The sequence below is a fragment of the Lepidochelys kempii genome, chromosome 6, assembly GCF_965140285.1.
Source record: "Lepidochelys kempii isolate rLepKem1 chromosome 6, rLepKem1.hap1, whole genome shotgun sequence".
Taxonomy (NCBI): domain Eukaryota; kingdom Metazoa; phylum Chordata; order Testudines; family Cheloniidae; genus Lepidochelys; species Lepidochelys kempii.
This window is the reverse complement of record NC_136385.1, coordinates 68,978-95,649: the sequence shown is the minus strand read 5'-3', so window position 1 is coordinate 95,649 and position 26,672 is coordinate 68,978. Positions and strand designations below refer to the sequence as shown.

Below are 26,672 nucleotides of genomic sequence, written 5' to 3'. Positions count from 1 at the left end.
GAGTTTGCTTGTGTATGGGGTGGGGGGGAGAGAGAAATGTCTGGGGCTGGGGAGCGAGAAAGAAGCAGGCAGACAGAGATGGAGAGAATGGAACAGGTGGCTAAGGATGCATGGGGTTGGCTGGACACAGAGAGGCAGGGTTGGAGCAAGAGACACTGAGTGAGGCTGGCATCAGCCACTGGGCCCTGGGAGGGGCGTAGCAGCGTGAGGGGAGCCAGGTGTCAGGGCAAGAATCAGCAGGGCTCCCGGAGCTGTGTATCAGAGCCCCGGGAGCCGTGTATCGGAGCCAGGAGAGCCGCATATCAGAGCCCCAGGAGTCGCGTATCAGAGCCCAGGGAGCCGCGTGTCGGAGCCAGGGGAGCCGTGTATCGGAGCCCCGGGAGCCGTGTATCAGAGCCCAGGGAGCCACTTATTGGAGCCCAGGGAGCTGTGTATCGGAGCCCAGGGAGCTGTGTATCGGAGCCCAGGGAGCTGTGTATCGGAGCCAGGGGAGCCGCGTATCAGAGCCTGGGGAGCCGCGTATCGGAGTCAGGGTCGGAGCTGTGTATCGGAGCCTGGGGAGCCAGGTATTGGAGCCCCAGGAGCCGCGTATCGGAGCCTGGGGAGCCGCGTATCGGAGTCAGGGTCGGAGCCGTGTATCAGAGCCCGGGGAGCCACGTATCAGAGCCCCGGGAGCTGCGTATCGGAGCCCTGGGGAGCCGCGTATCGGAGCCCGGGGAGCCACATATCGGAGTCAGGGTCGGAGACTATCACAGAGAAGCCAAAGATGCAGACACAGGCAAGGCCCAGCCGTCCTGGGGACAAGGCAGCTGCTCCTTGGCTAAGAATAACCCGCCTGTAATTCCCTCTGGAATGGATCGGACACCAGAGATGCTGCATGGGGTGGAGGGCATCCTTCACGCTACGCTTCCTGTCCTGGGACAGGGTTAAGGGGAGCCCCTAATGCCCGCGGGGCAGGAAAGTCCTGTGCTGGGCCAGCATGTGTGGAATTGATGGGTGGCTCAGACTGCAATTGGGGATGGGCATGATCCCAACCGCACCACGGTGCCCCTCCAGCTTCCTGCCACCCCCGAGCCCCACTGGGCTTGGTGCAGGTCCCAGAGCAGCAGGCCAGCGAGCTCGGAAAATCTCAGCCCAGCTCGGGTCACCGCAGGAGGGCGTGTGAGTGAGTACTTGTGTGTGAACGAATATGTTTGGCTGCATCTAGGTGTGTACGGGCGTGTTTCTGTATGTGTGAAGGCGTGTTCACAAGTGTGTGGGTGTGTGTTACATGTATGTGCAGGTGTGTTCACGTGTGTGAGGGCATGTTTACATGTCTGAGGATGTGTTTACACCAGTGGGGATGTGCGCACCCCATTCTCTGCGTGTCTGTGCAGCCCCAGCTAGGGAAATGTAGGGCCCCGGTACCTCATTTCAGCTGGGCCCACCCCTCTCCCATTTCACCCCATTAATTTTTGGGGGTCCTGCCCCCCCTTTCCTCTTCCTGTCAGCCCTGTGTGTGTCTCAGTGGGTCATGCACACACACACTCTCTCCCCTTAGCCTGGCAAAGGCGCCAGGGTTCGAGGCCCCATGCCCTGTGCAACGCTGGGCTGGGTTGTTGTGCCCCAGGCCAATGAACCCATCGGCCCCTGTTTGTGTGGCATGTCCCCTCATCTGGGGCTCGTTCCTATCTCCCCAGCTTGCAGCATGTACTCTGCCCCGGGGGTTCCCCGCTCACGGTGCTAACCAGCCTCTTCTCCTCTCTTCCTTCGCTCCTGCGGCGGTGTCTCCTTGGGCAGAGCTCCCAGCAGAGGAAGGTGAGTCCCAGCCACTGGTGGCCCCAAAACCACAAAGTGCCAGAGCCCATGGCAGCCACTGCCGGCCACATCCTCAAGCCAGCCCCAGCCTCTCTCTAACGGAAACCCTGGGTCCCCCCCATTAACTCAGGGCCACCAGGGCCCACGGCCCCCTCCAATAGCCCAGTGCCCTCCATTGCCCTATAACTTTACCCCTGTGGGCAGCACCCTCACCCCAGTGCCCCCAAGGCCCTCCCCTGCCCCACAACCTGACTCCCCAGCTCTGATCCCCATTCTGGCTGCAGCCCCTGGGACTTGCAGGGCTGCCCGTTTTGGTTGCATGGATTCCTGGAGCTTTCATCACCTGACACAATCTTTAATTCCTGGTGACTCCAGGGCAGTCCTGGAGGTCTGGCACCCTAGTGACTTGGTGTCCCTGCCTGTGACCCGCTGTGTCCCCACACCCAAGGAAAATAGGGGGGGATCCCTGCCGGGGGCTGGGGGGGTCCCTGCTGCTCCCTGACCCTGCCCCACTCCCCAGGCAAGTCCATCTGGGAGCTCGTGGTGGAGCAGTTTGAGGACCTGCTGGTGCGAATCCTGCTGCTGGCGGCCTGCATCTCCTTCGTGAGTGACGGGGGGCTGGGGTCCCAGGGTGCGGGAGGGCCTGCATCTCCTTCGTGAGTGACGGGGGGCTGGGGTCCCAGGGTGCGGGAGGGGCTGCATCTCCTTCGTGAGTGACGGGGGGCCTGGGGTCCCAGGGTGCGGGAGGGGCTGCATCTCCTTCGTGAGTGACGGGGGGCTGGGGTCCCAGGGTGCGGGAGGGGCTGCATCTCCTTCGTGAGTGACGGGGGGCTGGGGTCCCAGGGTGCGGGAGGGGCTGCATCTCCTTCGTGAGTGACGGGGGGCTGGGGTCCCAGGGTGCGGGAGGGGCTGCATCTCCTTCGTGAGTGACGGGGGGCTGGGGTCCCAGGGTGCGGGAGGGGCTGCATCTCCTTCGTGAGTGACGGGGGGCTGGGGTCCCAGGGTGCGGGAGGGGCTGCATCTCCTTCGTGAGTGACGGGGGGCTGGGGTCCCAGGGTGCGGGAGGGCCTGCATCTCCTTCGTGAGTGAGGGGGGGCTGGGGTCCCAGGGTGCGGGAGGGGCTGCATCTCCTTCGTGAGTGACGGGGGGCTGGGGTCCCAGGGTGCGGGAGGGGCTGCATCTCCTTCGTGAGTGACGGGGGGCTGGGGTCCCAGGGTGCGGGAGGGGCTGCATCTCCTTCGTGAGTGACGGGGGGCTGGGGTCCCAGGGTGCGGGAGGGGCTGCATCTCCTTCGTGAGTGACGGGGGGCTGGGGTCCCAGGGTGCGGGAGGGCCTGCATCTCCTTCGTGAGTGACGGGGGGCTGGGGTCCCAGGGTGCGGGAGGGGCTGCATCTCCTTCGTGAGTGACGGGGGGCTGGGGTCCCAGGGTGCGGGAGGGCCTGCATCTCCTTCGTGAGTGACGGGGGGCTGGGGTCCCAGGGTGCGGGAGGGCCTGCATCTCCTTCGTGAGTGACGGGGGGCTGGGGTCCCAGGGTGCGGGAGGGCCTGCATCTCCTTCGTGAGTGACGGGGGGCTGGGGTCCCAGGGTGCGGGAGGGGCTGCATCTCCTTCGTGAGTGACGGGGGGCTGGGGTCCCAGGGTGCGGGAGGGGCTGCATCTCCTTCGTGAGTGACGGGGGGCTGGGGTCCCAGGGTGCGGGAGGGGCTGCATCTCCTTCGTGAGTGACGGGGGGCTGGGGTCCCAGGGTGCGGGAGGGGCTGCATCTCCTTCGTGAGTGACGGGGGGCTGGGGTCCCAGGGTGCGGGAGGGGCTGCATCTCCTTCGTGAGTGACGGGGGGCTGGGGTCCCAGGGTGCGGGAGGGGCTGCATCTCCTTCGTGAGTGACGGGGGGCTGGGGTCCCAGGGTGCGGGAGGGCCTGCATCTCCTTCGTGAGTGACGGGGGGCTGGGGTCCCAGGGTGCGGGAGGGCCTGCATCTCCTTCGTGAGTGACGGGGGGCTGGGGTCCCAGGGTGCGGGAGGGCCTGCATCTCCTTCGTGAGTGACGGGGGGCTGGGGTCCCAGGGTGCGGGAGGGGCTGCATCTCCTTCGTGAGTGACGGGGGGCCTGGGGTCCCAGGGTGCGGGAGGGGCTGCATCTCCTTCGTGAGTGACGGGGGGCCTGGGGTCCCAGGGTGCGGGAGGGGCTGCATCTCCTTCGTGAGTGACGGGGGGCCTGGGGTCCCAGGGTGCGGGAGGGGCTGCATCTCCTTCGTGAGTGACGGGGGGCCTGGGGTCCCAGGGTGCGGGAGGGGCTGCATCTCCTTCGTGAGTGACGGGGGGCCTGGGGTCCCAGGGTGCGGGAGGGGCTGCATCTCCTTCGTGAGTGACGGGGGGCCTGGGGTCCCAGGGTGCGGGAGGGGCTGCATCTCCTTCGTGAGTGACGGGGGGCCTGGGGTCCCAGGGTGCGGGAGGGGCTGCATCTCCTTCGTGAGTGACGGGGGGCCTGGGGTCCCAGGGTGCGGGAGGGGCTGCATCTCCTTCGTGAGTGACGGGGGGCCTGGGGTCCCAGGGTGCGGGAGGGGCTGCATCTCCTTCGTGAGTGACGGGGGGCCTGGGGTCCCAGGGTGCGGGAGGGGCTGCATCTCCTTCGTGAGTGACGGGGGGCCTGGGGTCCCAGGGTGCGGGAGGGGCTGCATCTCCTTCGTGAGTGACGGGGGGCCTGGGGTCCCAGGGTGCGGGAGGGGCTGCATCTCCTTCGTGAGTGACGGGGGGCCTGGGGTCCCAGGGTGCGGGAGGGGCTGCATCTCCTTCGTGAGTGACGGGGGGCCTGGGGTCCCAGGGTGCGGGAGGGGCTGCATCTCCTTCGTGAGTGACGGGGGGCCTGGGGTCCCAGGGTGCGGGAGGGGCTGCATCTCCTTCGTGAGTGACGGGGGGCCTGGGGTCCCAGGGTGCGGGAGGGGCTGCATCTCCTTCGTGAGTGACGGGGGGCCTGGGGTCCCAGGGTGCGGGAGGGGCTGCATCTCCTTCGTGAGTGACGGGGGGCCTGGGGTCCCAGGGTGCGGGAGGGGCTGCATCTCCTTCGTGAGTGACGGGGGGCCTGGGGTCCCGGGGTGCGGGAGGGGCTGCATCTCCTTCGTGAGTGACGGGGGGCCTGGGGTCCCGGGGTGCGGGAGGGGCTGCATCTCCTTCGTGAGTGACGGGGGGCTGGGGTCCCGGGGTGCGGGAGGGCCTGCATCTCCTTCGTGAGTGACGGGGGGCTGGGGTCCCGGGGTGCGGGAGGGGCTGCATCTCCTTCGTGAGTGACGGGGGGCTGGGGTCCCGGGGTGCGGGAGGGCCTGCATCTCCTTCGTGAGTGACGGGGGGCTGGGGTCCCGGGGTGCGGGAGGGGCTGCATCTCCTTCGTGAGTGACGGGGGGCTGGGGTCCCGGGGTGCGGGAGGGGCTGCATCTCCTTCGTGAGTGACGGGGGGCTGGGGTCCCGGGGTGCGGGAGGGGCTGCATCTCCTTCGTGAGTGACGGGGGGCTGGGGTCCCAGGGTGCGGGAGGGCCTGCATCTCCTTCGTGAGTGACGGGGGGCTGGGGTCCCAGGGTGTGGGAGGGGCTGCATCTCCTTCGTGAGTGATGGGGCCTGGGGGGTCCCAGAGTCCTGCAGCTCCATGATTGGCTGGGGGGGTCCCAGAGGGCTGGGGAAGAAGCTATGGTGGGAAGGGAGCTCTCTATGTATAACATGGGAACTGAGGAGTAAATTTTAGTGTGAGAGGCTGGTATGTCCTGGGACACCCATTGGGGAAGAGACTGGAAGTCAGGACTCCTAGGTTCTATCCCTGGCTCTGGGATGGGAGCGGGGTCTAGTGGTTAGAGCAGGGGGGACTGGGAGTCAGGATTTCTGGATTCTATTCCTGACCCTGCCACAGGCTCTCTGTGCCTCAGTTTCCCCCTTTTGAGCAGGGCAGGGTGAAGTCTGGATCACTCCTGTGTGCAAACTACTGGGAGATGCTGGGGGACAGGTGTCCCTGGGGAAGGGCCAGGGGTACGGTCCCACCCCACTCCATCCAGGCCCCATGCTGTGTCTCTGTGGCAGAGGTGCTGGGGGCCCGGGGCTCCTCAGGCCAGGAGGGGAGCAGGCTTTGGGAGTCATCTTGCATTGTCCTTCACCATGACCTTTCTGTGCGGAGGCCTGGCCCAGGCCCGCCCGGAATTCAGTCTTGAAGGTTTCAGTGTCGGCTCCGGAGAGGCAGCATCTCAAGTGTCAGCAGCTGGGCCAGGGCTGCGAGTGGAAAGAGGGAGCCAGGGCTCAGGAGTGGAAGGAGGGAGGCCCAGGGCTTCGTCTGGCAGGTGTTAAAGAATGGGAGACCCTGCCTGGATAGGCAGTGGTGGGGGGAGGAGCCCCTCCCCCAAGTGATTCTCCCCCCATGTCCCCTTGATCTTGATATGTACTGGGGGGGGGAGGGTGGCGACAGCTGGGCCCCCCGTCCGCTTGCGTGAGTGCAAGAGGCCTGTAAACTGATCTCAATCTCACTGGGCCTTGGATGAAACCTGAGTGGGCACAGTTGGGTCCAGCCTGGGCAAGGCTGCCCCATCCCTGTGTGTAACTGTGTGTGTTTGGCAGGTGGGGGGGGAGAGGGGGCTGATGTCTGTGCGAAAGTGGCAGACACTTGGGGGGGGTCTGTGTGAGTGTGTGCATACACGTGTGGCTGTATTGCTGCAGTGGGCGTTAGAGAGCTGGCCCCTGTGTCTGAGGAGGTGTGTATTGTGCTGCACGTGTGCATGCCTGGGGGTGTGTCTGTGCAGCAGTGCTTCGCTTGGTAGGGGTGGGGTGTGTCTGTGCAGGGGGGGTGTGTGAAATCCAGTTATTCCCTGAGTCAGAGCAGCCGGAGGGGACACCCTCAGGAGCCCTGGGGCAGTAAACCTGCAGCTAACCAAGCTGATTGTGACCAGGTAGAGGGGATGGGCCAGAAATGGAAGCTATTTTGCGATAAAATAGATTGATGAGCGTGTATGGAGATAGATTAGATTAGATTAGATTGGGTGGATGGGGATAGATAGATAGATAGATAGATAGATAGATAGATAGATAGATGGGGTATATGACGAGATCCCTGGGGTGCAACATGGCACTGTGGGACCGCTGTGTCCTCTTAACTCAGTAAGCTGGATTGTCTCTCACAATGCCTTACTGATGACAAGCAGCAAACCTCTCCCATGCTGTTTTCACTGAACAGGTAATCATCAAGTGATCCTTATCTTTTTTGAGATGGGGTGACCACATCTGCAGGCAGTATTCAAGAAGTGGGCGTACCATGGATTTATATACAGGCAACATGATATTTTCTGTCTTATTATCTCTCCCTTTCTTAATGATTCCAAACATTCTGTTCGCTTTTGTGATGGCTGCTGCGCATTGAGGGGATGTTTTCAGAGAACTCTCCACAATGGCTCCAAAATCTCCTTCCTGAGTGGTGACAGCTAATTTAGACCCATCATTTTATATGTATAGTTGGGTTTATGTTTTCCAATGTGCATTACTTTGCATTTATCAACACTGAATTTCACCTCCCTTTTGTTGCCCAGTTACCCAGTTTTGTGAGATCTTTTTGTAATTCTTCACATTCTGCCTGGGATTTAACTATCTTGAGTAGTTTTGTATCATCTGCAATTTTTTCCACCTCATTGTTTACCCCCTTTTCCAGATCATTTATCAATATGTTGAATAGGACTGGGCCCAGTACAGACCCCTGGGGGACACCACTATTTACCTCTCTCCATTCTGAAAACTGACCATTTATTCCTACCCTTTGTTTCCTCTCTTTTAACCAGTTACAGATACATGAGAGGACCTTCCTTCTTATCCCACGACAGTTTACTTTGCTTAAGAGCCTCTGGTGAGGGACCTTGTCAAAGGCTTTCTGAAAATCTAAATTCATTTTATCCACTGGATCCCTCTTGTCCACATGCTTGTTGACCTCCTCAAAGAATTCTAGTAGATTGGTGAGGCATGATTTCTCTTAACAAAAACCGTGTTGACTCTTCCCCAACATATGTTCATCTATGTGTCTGACAATTTTGTTCTTTACTATAGTTTCAACCAGTTTGCCCACTACTGAAGTCAGACATACTGGCCTGTGATTGCCGGAGTCTCCTCTGGAGCCCTTTTAAAAAATTGGCATCACATTAGCTATGCTCCAGTCATTTGTTACAGAAGCTGATTTAAATCATAGGTTACAAACCACAGTTAGTAGTTCTGCAATTTCACATTTGAGTTCCTTCACAACTCTTGGGTGAATAGCATCAGGTCCTGGAGACTTATTACTGTTTAGTTTATCAATTTGTTCCAAAACCTCCTCTAAAGACACTGCAATCTTGGACATTTCCTCAGATCTGTCACCCAAAAAGAATGGCTCAGTTTGGGAATCTCCCTCACAACCTCAACAGTGAAGACTGATGCAAAGAATTCATTTAGTTTCTCTGCAATGGCCTTATCGTCCTTGAATGCTCCTTTAGCATCTCGATCGTCCAGTGACCCCACTGGTTGTTTAGCAGGCTTCCTGCTTCTGATGTACTTAAAAACATTTTTGCTATTACTTTTTGAGTCTTTGGCCAGCTGTTCTTCAAATTCTTTTTTGGCCTTCCTACTTGTATTTTTACACTTCATTTGCCAGAGTTCATGCTCCTTTCTATTTTCCTCACTAGGATTTAACTTCCACTTTTTAAAGGATGCCTTTTTACCTCTCACTGCTTCTTTTACTTTGTTGTTTAGCCACGGTGGCTCTTTTTTGGTTCTCTTACTATGTTTTTTAATTTGGGGTATACATTTAAGTTGAGCGTCTATTATGGTGTCTTTAAAAAGTTTCCATGAAGCTTGCAGGGGTTTCACTTTTTGCGCTGTACCTTTTAATTTCTGTTTAACTAACTTCCTCATTTTTGTGTTGTCCTCCTTTCTGAAATTAAATGCTACAGTGTTGGACTGCTGTGGTGTTTTCCCTGCCACAGGGATGTTAAATTTCATTATATTATGGTCATTATTACCAGCTCTATTCACCTCTTGGACCAGATCCTGTGCTCAATTTAGGACTAAATCAAGAATTGCCTCTCCTCTTGTGAGTTCCAGGACTAGCTGCTCTAAGAATCAGTCATTTAAGGTGTCAAGAAGATTTATCTCTACATCCCTTCCTGAGGTGATATGTACCCAGTCAATATGGGGGTAGTTGAAATCCCCCATTATTATTGAGTTTTTTATTTTTATAGCCTCTCTAACCTCCCTGAGCATTTCACAGTCACTATCACCATCCAGGTCAGGTGGTCAGTAGTATCTCCCTACTGCTATCTATCTATCTATCTATCTATCTATCTACCCATACATCCCCATACATCCCCATACACCCCTGGATCCTGGGCAGGGTCTGTGCAGCACTTGGCTTACGGGGACTCCTGATCTCAGTTGAGGTCTGTGCAGCACCTGGGACAAGACTCCATTGTGATAGAAATAGCCAAGAGAGTAATGAGTGTCGGGAGCTAGGTAGCTACCTGCGGGAGTGTGAGGTAGGGTGTTGTGCGCTGTGTGTGCGAATGGGAAGGACTGTAATGCTCCGAGTGATGGGCTGGGGTGTAATATTTGCAGAGGCCTGTGTGGGATGTATGTGAGAGAGACACACATGTAGTTCTGGGGGTATGGAGTGGGGTGTAGTGCTCTGGCTGTGTGTTTAAGAAGCTGAAGTGCTCTGGGCATCTATGGGAGGTGTGCAAGTGTGTAGCTAGGTGGGGGAAGGAGAGAGGTGTAGCACTATGTGTGTGTGTGTGAGGGAGAGAGAGTGAGGGTGTAGAACTGTATGTGTGTCCGGGGGAGGATGTAGAGTTGTGGAGAGGTGTAGCACTTTTGCTATGTGGCGTGAAGGGTGTAGTGCTCTGGCTGTGCGTCTAAGTGGGTGTAGCCCTCTATGGGGGGAGGGTGTAGCTCTGTGGAGGAGAGGGGAGAGGTGCAGCACTGTGTAAGTGTGTAGTTCTGTGTGTGCGTGTGGGAGAGTATAGTGGGGAGGGGGTTGTATCTCTCTGGCCATGTGGGTGAGAAGGGTGCAGCTCTGTGGAGGTGGAGGGGGAGTAAAGAGTGTAGCTCTCTGGTCATGTGGGTGGGAGGGGCGTAGAACTCTGTGTGGGGAGGGTCATGGTGAAGGTCTGGGGCTATGGCTGTGGGGGAAGGGGTGTAGTATTTAAGGGTGCATGGGTGTGTGTGGGAGGGTGTAGCTGTGTGAAGGAGGGGAACAGAGAGCTGTAACTCCCTGGCCATATGGGTGGGAAGGGTGTAGCACTCTGGATTTGTGTAGCTCTGTGGAGGAGGGGAAGGGAGGGCTGTAGCTCTCCAGCCATGGGATGGGAAGGGTGACTTGTGCTGTGCTTGGGGAGCTCTGTAGGTCACACAGACGTGACCTGGTTGTGGCTCTGCCCCTCATAGGTGCTGGCCTGGTTTGAGGAAGGTGAGGAGACAATCACTGCATTCGTGGAGCCATTTGTCATTCTCCTGATCCTCATCGCCAATGCCATCGTAGGAGTCTGGCAGGTAACCAGGGGCCAGCGACCACCCCCTCTATGTGCTAAGCAGGGTCAGGCCAGATCAGTATCTGGATGGGAGACTGCTGAAGTGACCCGGGAGATAGCGCAGGAGACTTAGAAGTGGTCACTGACATCAATGTCTCATCCCAGAATGGGGTTCCATCTTGGCACCGGGCAATGGGCCCCTGTGTAAACAGCCACGTGCACCACCCCAGAGGTGGCCGCACCTCAACACCAAGTGACGGATTGCTGTGTAAACAGCCAACAGCAACCCAACCCACATCTCATTGCCGGTTGAGGGGGGTCACCCAGTTCACCCAGCCCCCGGGGGGCTGTGGGCAGGTGGGTGTGACTTTTTGTGCTGCCCTGGCAGGAGAGGAACGCTGAAAACGCCATTGAGGCCCTGAAGGAGTATGAACCCGAGATGGGCAAGGTGTACCGCGCAGACAGGAAGTCTGTGCAGAGAATCAAGGCCCGGGACATGGTCCCCGGTGACATCACCGAGGTGGCTGGTGAGTGTGTGGCAGTGAGCACATCAAGGTGCTGAAGGCACCATGGAGCAAATGGCACGGGGCATCCCCGGGCAATGGTTAAACACACCCTGTGTACTGAGGGTTGAAGGGTTGGGATGACGTCCCAACCATGCTGTTGCCATGATTACCCACAATGCCCTTGAAGAGTTGCCAATGCTCCTCACCCGTCCCCTCTGCGAGGGTGTCGGGGCTGTGGGGGCTGGCTGAGCAGGGCCTCCCAGCCTCTCTCGGCCTTGTTTACTGCCTGGCCCCAGCCTGCCCTGACCCTGGCTTGTGGGGCAGACGCAGCCTCATTCTCCCCGGGCTGAGAGGCGGGTGTTTGGGAACAGACAGTCCCTGGCCCCGTCTGAAAGCGGAGCTCCGTGGAATCCCCTTTGCGCTGCACTTGTTCAGTGACAGGTGTTCCCGGGCCTGGGCTTCAGCCAACTGCCCCCGCCCCCTGCCCCCCCCCCGCCCGCCTGGGGGGAGAGACCCTGTGTCCCCTGCCCTGGCCCCGTCTCCATCCCTCCCTGCAGGCTGGGGGGTGGCCTTATATCCCCCTTCCCAGTGCCCCCCAGCCGTGCCAGCCAGCCAGCCGGGAGCCCTGACCTCGCCATCTCCTTGAGAGCCCCCTGGGCAAAGAGGGGGGGCTGAGGCGCTGGGCGCTCCTTCTATGGGCAGTGCCAAGCGGCCGGGGCAGCAGGAATGTGATGAGCCAGGGTTACGAGGACATGGCCAGCAGGACATAGAGGGCACTAAGGAGGGGGAGGAGGGAGACACTTACTGAGCTTACAGGAAGGGTCCCAGCGGAGAGGGGCAGCTAGGGTTACACTGCTGGGGGGCCTGATCCCCGGCTGGAATAGCGGGGCTGGTGTCCCGGCTAGGGGTGGACAGGGAGAAAAGATCCAGCATTTCCTCTCCCTGTATAACCTCTTCCACACCCCTGGCTGTCTGGCTCCCTCCCTCGGTGTGGTCTCCTGGTGTTGTGTGTTGCTGACACCCAGGGGCCGTGTACCCCCAGCTGCTGCTCCAACACTCTCAACCCCGGCCCTGGGGAATTCAGTGCCTTGTACCCCAGGGATGAGCTGGTCCAAAGTCACACAGCCCCCTCACCCTTTTGCCCTGAGCGTCCCCTGCAGCCCTGCTGAGAGGGGGTGGGGTGCAGGGTCTGCCCTCCAGACTCTGGTAGTGGGGACACTCCTTCCCCCGTGTCCATCCATCACAGCGTGTCTTGTGCCTCTCCCTGCAGTGGGTGACAAGGTGCCAGCTGACATCCGGATCATCTCCATCAAATCCACCACCCTGCGTGTGGACCAGTCCATCCTGACAGGTTAGGGTCTGGTGGGGGGCAAACCAGCCTGGGAGCTGGGCTGCGGGGAAAAGAACTGGGGTGGGGGCTGGGCTGGTGGGGAAGGACTGGGTTGGGGGCCTAAGGACAGCAAATCTGGTCTGGGGGGGACAGAACTGTGGGGCAGGCATGAGAAATTCAAGCTTGTGATTGTGAGTCTGTAGCCCTGGGGGATAACAGTAGCCAGTGCAGCAGGTCTGTGAGTGTCTGGGGAGGGTGTACGTTGGGGGGGTGTCTGGGAGGTGTTTGTGTGGGTGTCACTGTGTGTGTGGGGGGGTGTCTCTCTGGGTGATTTTGCCTCTCTGACTGTCCATGTGTCTGTCGGTGGGTGAGTGGGTCTCGCTGGGGTGGAGGAGGGCGTCTCTAAGCTCCTGTTCCGCTCCCTGTGTGTGTGTGTGTCTGGGCCTGTTTGCATCTGTGGGTGCCTATCTGTCCATGTAGTGGGGATGTCGGGTGTCTGTCTGGCAGGACTCCTGGTGCCCTCATCCCGTGTGCTCAGCCCTCTCTGCTCCTCCTGCCAGGTGAGTCTGTCTCGGTAATCAAGCACACGGAACCTGTCCCAGACCCTCGTGCTGTCAACCAGGACAAGAAGAACATGCTCTTCTCAGTGAGTGTTGCATGAGGGCTTGAATATCGCTTCCCCCATGCTGAGGGCTGCCCCTCTTCCCCCCAGCCAGAGAGCTGTCCCCCAGGTCACCCCCGTCATGGACTCCCAGGCCCTGTGCTCTCTCTCAGCTCCGTACGGCCCCTGGGAGGAACCCCCTTCAATGTGACAGCCCTTCTCGGGGGTCCACTCTCTCTCGGGGGTTAAGCCCTGGGCTCCGGTGCCTCCTGGAACTGCACCTCTCTGAGCCTTCAGCATGCCCGTCTCTGCCGTGGGCCCCCTCAGGGAGTCCTCTCGCTCTGGCCCCCCGGGGCCTCCACCCCCAGAGGGAGCAATGCCCCCCGATCTCCAGCCTGCAGTGACTCAGCCAGCGTAACACAGGAGGTTTATTGAGCATCTGAACCCAGCACAGGCAGTTCTCAGGGCCCTCAGGCCTGGCCAGTCTCAGCACCATCCAGCTGGGTCTGTCCCCATCCAGGTGGGCTCCGGCTGTTCTCTCTCCCCCGAGTCCAGCAGCCCGCTCCTTCCAGCCGAGCCTCCTATATCACCTCTCCCCTTGGCCCCTCCTTGTCCTTTGTGTTCGGTCCTGGGCAAACAGATCACCTGGGACTAGTGGTGCAAGTAGAAATCATTTCTTGCCCGTACTACACTCATGGGAGGGACACAAAAGAGGGCATGTGACCTCCCCAGGTGACCCTCCATGTGACTCCTCTCTGCCCTGCCCCCAGCCCAGGGCCCCCATGCTCTGCCCGTCTCCTCCGACACCCCCCCTTACATGTCTAAAATTTTATGCTTTGGGCCCCTGGTGCCACCTGTACTTCCAGGTGTCATTGAGGATCCAGCAGCACCCCAAATTGAAAAATTCTTAAATGAAGGACGGATAAGAGGGATAATCACCCCACTTTCCCTTAACATGCTATCAGTGTCTCCCTTATGTTCAAATTAAGCTTCTGCCAGCTTGCCTTTATCTAAGTATTGCTCTCCGCCAGGCACTAGGAAAGCAAAGATGCTGCACCATCTGAGTTTGATGGAAAAGAGGCACAGAACTGTGTGTGCCATGTACATCTTGATAGGACTACAGCCCAAATTGTTTTATTATTTTCCTCAGCATGACATATAGGAGGGGAAATCAAAATCAGCCTGGCAGAACATTCATAAGAACTGTCTCTGGACAGATAAGCAATTGATCAAAATTACATTATCTGATCTCTGGGGCCAAATCCCATTCCCATTGAAATCAAAAGGAGTTTTGCTATTGAGTTCAATGGGAGCAGGCTTTGACATTTGGAGAGGAAAGAACAAAACCACTCAAGCAAGGGCTACGGTTGCTTATACCACAGCTGTCAAAGGTTGCTGACTCGTGAGAAAGTCAGCAAACATCTGATCTTTGTCCATTGCAAGGGAGAAATCAGCAATCAATGAGGTTAGAACAGTCTCTGTACTATTTCCAGCTCATAAGTCCATCTGCAAAGGATCAAGGAATATCAAGGCTCCAGATTACCTTAAAGTCCTCAGTCCCTTGGTTAGAATGCTCCCATTAGTATATGTTCATAGCCCAGAGGCTGGAGCAGGAAAGAGGACAGAGCAGGAAAGGCAAAATAGATATGTTTCCAGACCAGGGCCTTTTAGCTTCTGCCAAGTGCCAAGTAAAGGGAAATCTATTCTCACTGTGAAAGATGGTGTTTGGAGTCACATGGGCAACTTACATGTCCATCACCCCCATCCATATTCTAGTTAGAACATTCACAAAATGTCCATTAAGTGTAGACAGGCATTTTCCACGGTCCAGTGTGAGCTAAGTATTCCTTAATGGGCAATTCAGCTTGACTTGTCCCTTCATGTGCTGGCTAAATATCTTGTGGGCATTACCACAGGAGCAAACATGTAGTAAACAGAGCTAATATTCATAACTTCAGCTACCAAGATGAATACACAGGCATAGAAATAGCATAATCATAAGCTTTCGTGAGCTACAGCTGATGAAGTGAGCTGTAGCTCACGAAAGCTTATGCTCAAATAAATTGGTTAGTCTCTAAGGTGCCACAAGTACTCCTTTTCTTTTTGCGAATACAGACTAACACGGCTGTTACTCTGAAACCTTTTGTCAGTGCAAGCATTCCTCTAATGATTTGGACTTGATGTGATGCAGTATGAATGTCACGGATAATTCAGACCAATGGGGAGAAACAGAATCAAAAACACTGTTTAAACACCTTCCGTTCCCCTCTCTCCCACTCCTCCCCTCTTGAGGTCTCCTGGCCAATTTAACAGCACAATACATATGCTAACAAACTTAAACAAAGCCTTTATTTAAGTTTGTTAGCATATTCATTGTGCTGTTAAAGCCATATAAAGAATGAATGCCCTCCCTAGCCATGTTCTGCTCCTTTAAGGAGCAGAGCGCAGCTCCACCCCCATCTCTGGAGGGTTGGGGCTAGCCCCAAGTCTTTCCGATACCCAATACCTGCTAAAATCTCTTGCTGGTACTGCCTGGGACCCCCTCTCTTCCATCCTTTGTTCCCCTTTGGCTGGAACTGGCTGGTCAGGTCACCGGGGTCCTGTCTCCTCAGCCCATTGTCCTCCCAGTGGCTTGAACCGGCTGACTTCCAAGCTGGAGGGTGGGGAGGGTTCACAGCCACCAGTTGCTAGGGTACCCAATCTCCAGGCCATTGTCTGGGATCCAGGCTGCTAGGCGAGGTCGTACCTGGTCCTCTGCAACAACAAACACCCTCACCCAACCCCTTTTTCCACATGCAGCACACAGGAAAACTGAGGCACCCACAGTGTTCATGCAAACCATTAAGAAAACCCCCCACTTTGTGTCATCCCCACCCTGCACCCCAGCTGGAGTCACTCCCACCCTGCACCCAGCCAGAGAGCTACCCCCCCAGGTCACCCCACCCTGTACCACAGCCAGAGATCTTCCCCTGGGTTACCCCAACCCTGCACCCAACCAGAGAGCTACCCCCAGGGTCATCCCCAACCTTCACTGAGCCAGAGAGCTACCCCCGGGTCACCCCCAGCCTGCATCTAGCCAGAGAGCTACCCCCTCAGGTCACCCACACCCTGTACCCGAGCCAGAGAGCTATCCCCGGGTTTCCCCCACCCTGCACCCAGCCAGAGAGCTACTCCCCAGGGTCGCCCCCAGACTATAGAGACCTGTCCCTGGGGGTCACCAATGCCCCCAGCCATGCTGGCCAGACAGAGCTTTGCCCCAGTCCCCTGTTTTGGGCTCCACAGGGTCTCCATGCATACCCCCTGTTGGTGCTGCTGCTCCTCCTCCCCTGCCAACACCCCTCACTGCCTCCCCCCTGCAGGGCACCAATGTGGCAGCTGGCAAGGCTGTGGGCATCGTCATTGCCACAGGGGTGGGCACCGAGATCGGGAAGATCCGGGATGAGATGGCAGCCACGGAACAGGATAAGACGCCTCTGCAGCAGAAGCTGGATGAGTTCGGGGAGCAGCTCTCCAAGGTCATTTCGCTCATCTGCGTGGCCGTCTGGCTTATCAATATCGGCCACTTCAACGACCCCGTCCACGGCGGCTCCTGGATCCGTGGTGCCATCTACTACTTCAAGATCGCCGTGGCCCTGGCTGTGGCCGCCATTCCTGAAGGTCAGTCTGTGTGTCTGCAGGGCCTAGGGTCTGCCTGCTCTTCGGACCCATTCCAGGGCCTGAGTGTCCAGGCTCCATATGCAGCCCCCTGGAGGTGAACAGATTCCAGCTGTTCCCAGCCCTGATCCTTCCCGGTCCAGAGCAGGCCCTGGCAGTGACTCCATGGTAACACGCTGGACATTAACCTCTGCTCCCCTCCCTTGCAGGTCTCCCAGCGGTCATCACCACCTGCCTAGCCCTGGGCACCCGCCGCATGGCCAAGAAGAACGCCATTGTCCGGAGCCTGCCATCCGTGGAGACCCTGGGCTGCACCTCAGTCATCTGCTCCGACAAAACCGGCACCCTCACCACCAACCAGATGTCTGTGTGCAAGGTAAGGGGCGCCCCCCCTCCCTGGACAGCCCCCCCATGTGTCCCTGACCCGCATCCCCATGGGCCGCCAGCCCTGACCCTGTCTCTCTGTGTCTCTTGGCAGATGTTTGTTGTTGAGAAGGTGGAGGGAGATGTCTGTTCCCTGAATGAGTTGAGCATCACCGGATCCACCTACGCCCCTGAGGGAGAAGTGTGAGTGACCCCCGATATCCCCCTGACATCCTACATCCCCTGACACTCCCAACTTCAGCATCCCTCATGGCCCCTGACCCCAGCATCCACCATGGCCCTTGACATCCCCAACCCCAGCACCCCCTGACCCCTGACATCCCCCTAACCCCAGCATGCCCCATGACTCTTGACATTCCCATGACCCCTGTGTGACACTCCCCAGGGTAAAACCTGAACCACTAAACTGCTGTGTCCCCTTAACTCTCCAGCCCACAGTGCCTCTTTCAAGGCCTTGCTAATGACAAGCAGCTTCTCTAGACTCTGCGCACACACAGCCATTAGCATGTACAGTCACTCCCAGAAAAGTTACATGAATGTGGTCCCAACCACTCCTGAACTATGACCTGCAAATTCTTAGCCCCAGCCTTGCACCCGAGAAATGTGCATCTTACACTGCTCAGGACCCCCACCCCGAACAGTGTACGCTTGTGAATAGTCCGTCATTCCATCAAAGGGAATGATCATGCACCAGCCTTGTTAACCTGACTAGAGATTCCCCAAACACTTCAACTGGTTTAGATAAAACCAGTTTATTAACCAGAGAATGAGAGAGTTTAAATGATTATAAGTGTTAAGGCACAAAGGTCAGAATGGGTTACAGAAGAAATACAAGATTAACACGCATCTATTTCCTAAACTTTACCCAGGCTAATAGTTTTAAACCAAAAAGGTTTCTCTCACCCAAAAACTTTCAGCAGTCTGTGCTAATTGGAAAGCCTCCCAACCAGGACTACCACCCCCACCCCCAGTTCTCCTATTGTCTTTCACGTGGTCTTGCTGCCGTGAGTGGCGGTGGGGGAGGAGAGGTAATTTGTGTGTTGTGTGTTCTCTATTCTTATACCCCAACCCCTTCTGCTGGAAAAATCCTTGCTGGGTCATGGGGTTAGGCAGTTCCATTGCATATGTAGTCTGTAAACTGTCCTTCATATGAATTGTAAATTCTTTTGTCTATACTTTCCCCCCTTCTTTTGAATGCCCGATTAAACAGGTAATGGCTCTTGAGCACTTGTGCTCAGTCTTTTTTGTTTTTTTCCGGAGAGCTAGTCATAGATTCATAGATATTAAGGTCAGAAGGGACCATTATGATCATCTAGTCCGACCTCCTGCACAACGCAGGCCACAGAATCTCACCCACCCACTCCTGCGATAAACCTCTCATCTATGTCTGAGCTATTGAAGTCCTCAAACCATGGTTTAAAGACTTCAAGGAGCAGAGAATCCTCCAGCAAGTCTATGAGTGTTCTCCAGAATTACAACATATTTTAGCAACACACTTATAGTAAAAGCTCATCATTTTACATGCAGTGCTTTTATATACCTTTTAATGGGACAACGATGTTCAGCAGATTATGAGTTTTCAAATAATACCTCACAAGGTATACTTTGTACAAAATTATATCATAACCATATAAAAGTGCTGAACATGGCAGTACAGGATGTCACACCCTGACTCTCCCAACCCCAGCATCCCCCATGACCCCTGACATCCCTAACTCCAGCATCTCCCATGACCCAAACCCCCAGTATCCTCAGCCACCGTGCAACCCCCATACTCCCACCATCCCCATGACTCCACTCTGTCGCTGACCTCCCCTCTGGGGCAATCTGTCACCATCCTTCATTGCTGCCTCTTGGTGTCCCCTCTCTCCCCCATCTCTGTGTGTCCCTGTCCCTCCCTCCCCTTCCCCATCTCTGTGCACCCCCCTTTCTTTACCACATCTCATCTCCCCCTCACTCCCCTATCCTGTGTCTCTGCAGGCTGAAGAATGACAAGCATGTGAAGGCTGGGCAGTACGATGGGTTGGTTGAACTGGCCACTATCTGTGCCCTCTGCAATGATTCCTCCTTGGATTACAATGAGGTGAACACCCCACATCCCGCCTGGGTCACCCTGCACCCCCAGGTCACCCTGCAACCCCCATTCTCCATCCCACCTGCGTGACCCTGCACCACCCATTCCCCAGATCCCGCCTGGGTCACCCTGCACCCCCCCATTCCCCGCCCCGCCTGGGTCACTCTGCACCCTCCATTCCCCACAACCCACCTGGGTCACCCTGCACCCCCCACGTCACCCTGTCTGGGTCACCCTGCATCCCCCATTCCTAACCCTGCCTGGGTCACCCTGCACGCCCCATTTCCCACATCCCACCTGGGTCACCCTGCACCCACCAGGTCACTCTGCAACCCCCATTCTCCATTACACCTGCATGAACCTGCACCCCCCATTCCCCACCCAGCCTGGGTCACCCTGCACCCCCATTCCCCACATCCCGCCTGGGTCACCCTGCACCCCCCAGGTCACCCTGCCTGGGTCACCCTGCACCCCCCTTCCCTGCCCCGCCTGGGTCACCCTGCACCCCCCAGGTCACCCCGACTGGGTCACCCTCAACCCCCCATTCCGCACCCTGCCTGGGTCACCCTGCACCCCCAGGTCACCCTGCAACCCCCATTCTCCATTACACCTGCGTGACCCTGCACCCTCCATTCCCCACCCTGCCTGGGTCACCCTGCACTCCCCATTCCCTACCCTGCCTGGGTCACCCTGCACCCCCCAATACCCACATCCCGCCTGGGTCACCCTGCACCCCCCAGGTCACTCTGCCTGGGTCACCCTGCACCCCACATTTCACCCTGCAACCCCCATTCTCCATTACACCTGCGTGACCCTGCACCCCTCATTCCCCACCCTGCCTGGGTCACCCTGCACCCCCCATTCCCCATCCCTGCCTGGATCACCCTACACCCCCCCAGGTCACCCTGCCTGGGTGACCCTGCACCCCCCATTCCCCGCCCCGCCTGGGTCACCCTGCACCCCCCAGGTCACCCTGCAACCCCCATTCTCCATTATACCTGCATGAGCCTGCACCCCCATTCCCCACCCTGCCTGGGTCACCCTGCACCCCCCGTTCCTCACCATGCCTGGGTCAGCCTTCACCCCCACAGGTCACCCTGCCTGGGTGACCCTGCACCACCCATTCCCCGCCAAGCCTGGGTCAACCTGCACTCCCCATTCCCCGCCCCGCCTCGGTCACCCTGCACCCCCTAGGTCACCCTGCAACTCCCATTCTCCATTACACCTACGTGACCCTGCACCCCCTATTCCCCACCCAGCCTGGGTCACCCTGCACCCCCCATTCCCCACATCCCGCCTGGGTCACCCTGCACCCCCCAGGTCACCCTGCCTGGGTCATTCTGCACCCCCCAGGTCACCCTGCAACTCCCATTCTCCATTACACCTGCATGACCCTGCACCCCCCATTCCCCACCCAGCCTGGGTCACCCTACACCCCTCCAGGTCACCCTGCCTGAGTCAAACTGCACCCCCCATTCCCCGCCCCGCCTGGGTCACCCTGCACCCCCAGGTCACCCTGCAACCCCCATTCTCCATTACACCTGTATGACCCTGCACCCCCCATTCCCCACCCCGCCTGGGTCACCCTGCAACCCCCAGGTCACCCTGCCTGGGTCACCCTGCACCCCCAGGTCACCCTGCAACCCCCATTGTCCATCACACCTGCGTGACCCTGCACCCCCCATTCCCCACATCCTGCCTGGGTCACCATGCACCCCCCATTCCCCGCCCCGCCTGGGTCACTCTGCACCCTCCATTCCTAACCCTGCCTGGGTCACCCTGCACCCCCCATTTCCCACATCCCACCTGGGTCACCCTGCACCCCCCAGGTCACCCTGCCTGGGTCACTCTGCACCCCCCATTCCCCACATCCTGCCTGGGTCACCCTGCACCCCCCAGGTCACCCTGCCTAGGTCACCCTGCACCTTCCATTCCCTGCCCCGCCTGGGTCACCCTGCATCCCCCATTCCCCACATCCCGCCAGGGTAACCCTGCACCCCCCAGGTCACCCTGCCTGGGTCACCCTGCACCCGCCATTCCTAACCCTGCCTGGGTCACCCTGCACCCCCCAGGTCACCCTGCAATCCCCATTCTCCATCACAGCTGCGTGACCCTGCACCCCCCATTCCCCACCCAGCCTGGGTCACCCTGCACCCCCCATTCCCCACATCCCGCCTGGGTCACCCTGCACCCCTCAGGTCACCCTGCCTGGGTCACCCTGCACCCCCCATTCCCCACCCTGCCTGGGTCACCCTGCACCCACTAGTCCCCACATCCCACCTGGGTCACCCTGCACCCCCCAGGTCACCCTGCAACCCCCATTCTCCATTACACCTGCGTGACCCTGCACCCCCTATTCCCCACCCAGCCTGGGTCACCCTGCACCCCCCATTCCCCACATCCCGCCTGGGTATCCCTGCACCCCCCAGGTCACCCTGCCTGGGTCATTCTGCACCCCCCAGGTCACCCTGCAACTCCCATTCTCCATTACACCTGCATGACCCTGCACCCCCCATTCCCCACCCCGCCTGGGTCACCCTACACCCCTCCAGGTCACCCTGCCTGAGTCACCCTGCACCCCCCATTCCCCGCCCCGCCTGGGTCACCCTGCACCCCCCAGGTCACCCTGCAACTCTCATTCTCCATTACACCTGCGTGACCCTGCACCCCCCATTCCCCACCCAGCCTGGGCCACTCTGCACCCCCCATTCCCCACGTCCCGCCTGGGTCACCCTGCACTCCCGAGGTCACCCCGCCTGGGTCACCCTCAACCCCCCATTCCCCACCCTGCCTGGGTCACCCTGCACCCCCAGGTCACCCTGCAACCCCCATTGTCCATCACACCTGCGTGACCCTGCACCCCCCATTCCCCACATCCTCCCTGGGTCACCATGCACCCCCCATTCCCCGCCCCGCCTGGGTCACTCTGCACCCTCCATTCCTAACCCTGCCTGGGTCACCCTGCACCCCCCATTTCCCACATCCCACCTGGGTCACCCTGCACCCCCCAGGTCACCCTGCCTGGGTCACCCTGCACCTCCCATTCCCTGCCCCGCCTGGGTCACCCTGTACCCCCCAGGTCACCCTGCAACCCCCATTCTCCATTACACCTGCGTGACCCTGCACCCTCCATTCCCCACCCTGCCTGGGTCACCCTGAACCCCCCAGGTCACCCTGTCTGGGTCACCCTGCACCCCCCATTCCTAACCCTGCCTGGGTCACCCTGCACCCCTCTGGTCACCCTGCAACCCCCATTCTCCATTACACCTGCGTGACCCTGCACCCTCCATTCCCCACCCTGCCTGGGTCACCCTGCACTCCCCATTCCCTACCCTGCCTGGGTCACCCTGCACCCCCCAGGTCACCCTGCCTGGGTCACCCTGCACCCACTATTCCCCACATCCCACCTGGGTCACCCTGCGCCCCCCAGGTCACCCTGCAACCCCCATTCTCCATTACACCTGCGTGACCCTGCACCCCCTATTCCCCACCCTGGGTCACCCTGCACCCCCCATTCCTAACCCTGCCTGGGTCACCCTGCACCCCTCTGGTCACCCTGCAACCCCCATTCTCCATTACACCTGCGTGACCCTGCACCCTCCATTCCCCACCCTGCCTGGGTAACCCTGCACTCCCCATTCCCTACCCTGCCTGGGTCACCCTGCACCCCCCAGGTCACCCTGCCTGGGTCACCCTGCACCCACTATTCCCCACATCCCACCTGGGTCACCCTGCACCCCCCAGGTCACCCTGCAACCCCCATTCTCCATTACACCTGCGTGACCCTGCACCCCCTATTCCCCACCCTGGGTCACCCTGCACCCCCCATTCCCCACATCCTGCCTGGGTCACCTTGCACCCCCCAGGTCACCCTGCCTGGGTCATTCTGTACCCCCCATTCCCCACATCCCACCTGGGTCACCCTGCACCCCTCAGGTCACCCTGCAACCCCCATTCTCCATTACACCTGCATGACCCTGCACCCCCCATTCCCCACGCCGCCTGGGTTAACCGTGCCCCCCCATTCCCCACTCTGCCTGGATCACCCTGCACCCCCCAGGTCACCCCACATGGGTCACCCTCAACCCCCCATTCCCCACCCTGCCTGCTGCACCCCCCAGGTCACCCTGCAACCCCCATTCTCCATCACACCTGCGTGACCCTGCACCCCCCATTCCCCACCGCACCTGCATCACCCTGCAACCCCCATTCCCCACCCTGCCTGGTCACCCTAGATCCCCCATTCCCTGCCCCACCTGGGTCACCCTGTACCCCCCAGGACACCCTGCACCCCACATTTCCTACCCCGCCTGGGTCACCCTGGATTCCTCCCTCCTAGGTCACCCTCACCCCCCATCCCTCTCACTCCTACCTGGGCCCACGGACAGATTTAGGGGCAGGCACTGGGGTGCTGTTTTTGTTGTTAGTAACAACAAATGATGGAAGTCCTATTACTAAGGAATTAGCTGATTTACTAAAAGATAAGCAATGGAAATGTGAGGAAAGTGATGGATAGTCGTCCAGTTTTCCTGGCGGCGTAAAGGCGAGTGAAGATAAAGAAGAATGTGGCTCACATGAAAAGGAAGAAAAGTAATAACAAAGAGAAATCTGGTTTACATTAAAAGGAGAGAAATGGTAAAGAAGAATCAGCCTTCCACGATGAAACAGCAGTGAGAAAAATTGCACACCACAACTCGATACATCAGATCTTGCTTTATGGCCGGCGATCCTAAATTCTGCCAATATGGATCGTATAATTTGGAACGGGGGGTGGGGGGGAATAGAGGGTTTGATCTTTCCAGTAAATGAGCAGAAGCGACACTTCTCAAAGTCACACTGTGGTACAGTGCTCGAGAATGGTGAGACACTGAATAGGCGTTGGCTAGTATGCTCGAAAGCAACAGACAAAGTGTTCTGGGTTTGTTGCAAAACATTTGACAAGAATGCCAAATCATTGCTTGCATTTTCCGGGTACAAGTTACTGGCGTAACTTAGCTGATGATCTGAAGCAACATGAAAAGTCACTCAGCCATTTTACAGCCTACTCCAAATGGATGGAGGTCGAGTCAAGGCTCAAGCTGAATAAATGCACAGGTGCAGAAAACCAGTGCATTATTAACATAGCAACTCAGCACTGGAGGAACGTGCTCGAGCGTCTGATCTCAATTACCCTCTTCCTTGTAGGGGTAGCTTGACTGTTATATGTGGGGCGGCGGGGGGGCGGGGGGGGGGAGGAAACCACACACACACACTGAAGCCAGTTCCCTTGGCTCACTGGTTTGGGGGACAGGATGGCTTAACAGGGGAGCTCCAGCTGGTGCTGGCGGCTGCTCCGGCACTGCATGTCGCTGCTCCCCGCTGAGGCTGCTGCTGCTGCTGCTGTCCCAGGGATGCCACATACCGGGCTCCTGCTTCCCACCCACCACCGCCCATTCCCATATCCCCTTCTCTTCCCCATCCCCCCCTGTTTCCACTCCCCACTGTCCCGTGCCCCATATCCCTCCCCTTCTCTTCCCCTCCCCTCCACATCCCACCCCCCCTTCTCCACTGTCTCTTTTCCCCCACCCCACCCCACCTCTTGCCCTGCCTCTGCCCCCACAGGCACTCCTGCTTGTACAGGAAACAAGCAGGCACTAGGGACCCAGGAGGCGGCATCCAGCTGTCTAGGCAGAGACCTAGAGAACATCTGCTCCATGTGGAGAGGGTGGGAGGGGGAGGCACAGCGTGGGAAGGACAGAGCCCCCCTTCCCCTCCTCTTGAAGGGCAGCACCACGCTCGCAGAAATGGGGGCGTGAAATGACACATGACCCCATGTAACTCCCTGCACTTCGCCTCTTTTGGGGGGGCAGTGCCCTCCCTACAGCCCCCCCCCAAACTACACCAATGCTCTTCCTTGCAAAGAATGATTTGTCTTTCCGGGGCTCCTTGGATAAGTTGTTCACTGAACATAACAGTAATTTCCTTGGTTTGGTAGAGCTCCTTGTGAAATACGACGATGTCATGCCTGAACACCTACTATGAATAGTTCGTAAAGAAGCAATGGACCATTACTGTAGCAAAGCAATTCAAAATGAATTGATTGACTTAATGGCAAGGAAGGTGCTTGTGTGACGAAGTGGGCCTGTTCTTAATGTTTCCTCTGAATAGTGTGGGGGTGCCTCAGTTTCCCCTATGCAGTTCTTAAGTATCTAGGTGGTGGGGTAAGGGTGTATGATCATTGCAGAGCCCTAGAGGGCAGGTGTGTGCAGGGGTCTGGACACAGAGAATGGCCGACACCCTGTTTCCTGGCAACTGATGGCCTGGGCCCTTCCCCCCCTGCAAGGTGAGAGCTGAAGGGTTGGAGAACAAAGGAATCAGGTGACCACCTGGCCCAGGAAAGGAACAAAGCCCAGAGGAGGAGGGGCTGGAGGGAGTTTCAGTTTGGGGCTGGCTGGGACATGGAGTGAAGTGCAGACGTGGTTGTCTGGCTCACTGCCCCCAAAAATGGACCCAGCTGAGGGGTCCCGTTCTCTGCACCTGCAAGCTCTGTTTTAGACCATGTTCCTGTCGTCTAATAAACCTTCTGTTTTACTGGCTGGCTGAGAGTCACGTCTGAATGCGAAGTTGGGGTGCCGGACCCTCTGGCTTCCCCAGGAGCCCCGCCTGAGCGGACTCGCTGGGGGAAGCGCACGGAGGGGCAGAGGATGCTGAATGCTCCGAGGTCAGACCCAGGAAGGTGGAAGCTGTGTGAGCTGTGTGTCCTGAAGACAGGCTGCTCACAGAAAGGCGACTGCCCCAGAGTCCTGACTGGCTTCATGGGGAGCAGTTCCAGAGCATCGCCCAGGGACTCCGTGACAGCTTGTTACCACATTGATGCAGCTCAGCAAAGCAATGTACTACGCTATAATAATGGACTGCACTCCCAACAGTCGCCGTGAAAAGATGCCATTTACAGTAAGATTTGTTGACGACGAGGATGGCTGTATCCAAGGAAAGGAACACTTCATCTGTTTCCAACTCTACTGGAAAAGGCCTGAACGTTCATGAACGTTTTGAATGAGAATAAAATAAGATGAGATTGCACCCTCAGCAAGTTCGAGGATGACACTAAGCTGTGGGGAGAGTTAGATATGCTGGGAGGTAGGGATAGGGTCCAGAGTGACCTAGACAAATTGGAGGATTGGGCCAAAAGAAATCTGATGACAAGGACAAGTGCAGAGTCCTGCACTTAGGATGGAAGAATCCTATGCACCGCTACAGGCTGGGAACTGACTGGCTAGGCAGCAGTTCTGCAGAAAAGGATCTGGGGATTACAGTGGACGAGAAGCTGGATATGAGTCAGCAGTGTGCCCTTGTTGCCAAGAAGGCTAATGGCATATTGGGCTACATTAGTAGGAGCATTGCCAACAGATCGAGGGAAGTGATTATTCCCTTCTATTCAGCACTGGTCAGGCCACATCTGGAGTACTGCATCCAGTTTTGGGCCCCGCACTACAGAGAGGATGTGGACAAATTGGAGAGAGTCCAGCGGAGGGCAACAAAAATGGTTATGGGGTGGGGCACATGACTTATGGGGAGAGGCTGAAGGAACTGGGATTGTTTAGTCTGCAGAAGAGAAGAGTGAGGGGGGATTTGATAGCTGCTTTCAACTACCGGAACGGGGGTTCCAAAGAGGATGGAGCTCGTGTGTTCTCAGTGGGGACAGACGACAGAACAAGGAGCAATGGTCTCTAGTTGCAGTGGGGGAGCTCTAGTTGGATATTAGGAAACACTGTTTCACTAGGAGGGTGTTGAAGCACTGGAATGGGTTCCCTAGGGAGGAAGTGGAATCTATCCTTAG

At 57.9% G+C, this 26,672-nt stretch overlaps 1 protein-coding gene across 1 annotated transcript in view; it reads left to right on the top strand.

The window, feature by feature from the left end:
- ATP2A1 (ATPase sarcoplasmic/endoplasmic reticulum Ca2+ transporting 1) overlaps nucleotides 1-26,672 on the top strand; it is a 39,172-nt gene that overhangs the window by 436 nt on the left and 12,064 nt on the right. Inside the window, exons 2-11 of the mRNA XM_078853046.1 lie at nucleotides 1,780-1,797; nucleotides 2,318-2,400; nucleotides 10,222-10,326; nucleotides 10,693-10,831; nucleotides 12,081-12,161; nucleotides 12,701-12,786; nucleotides 16,101-16,398; nucleotides 16,605-16,771; nucleotides 16,874-16,962; nucleotides 18,760-18,862. Coding sequence (XP_078709172.1) covers nucleotides 1,780-1,797; nucleotides 2,318-2,400; nucleotides 10,222-10,326; nucleotides 10,693-10,831; nucleotides 12,081-12,161; nucleotides 12,701-12,786; nucleotides 16,101-16,398; nucleotides 16,605-16,771; nucleotides 16,874-16,962; nucleotides 18,760-18,862 — 1,169 coding nt within the window. The remainder of the gene's footprint in view (nucleotides 1-1,779; nucleotides 1,798-2,317; nucleotides 2,401-10,221; nucleotides 10,327-10,692; nucleotides 10,832-12,080; nucleotides 12,162-12,700; nucleotides 12,787-16,100; nucleotides 16,399-16,604; nucleotides 16,772-16,873; nucleotides 16,963-18,759; nucleotides 18,863-26,672) is intronic.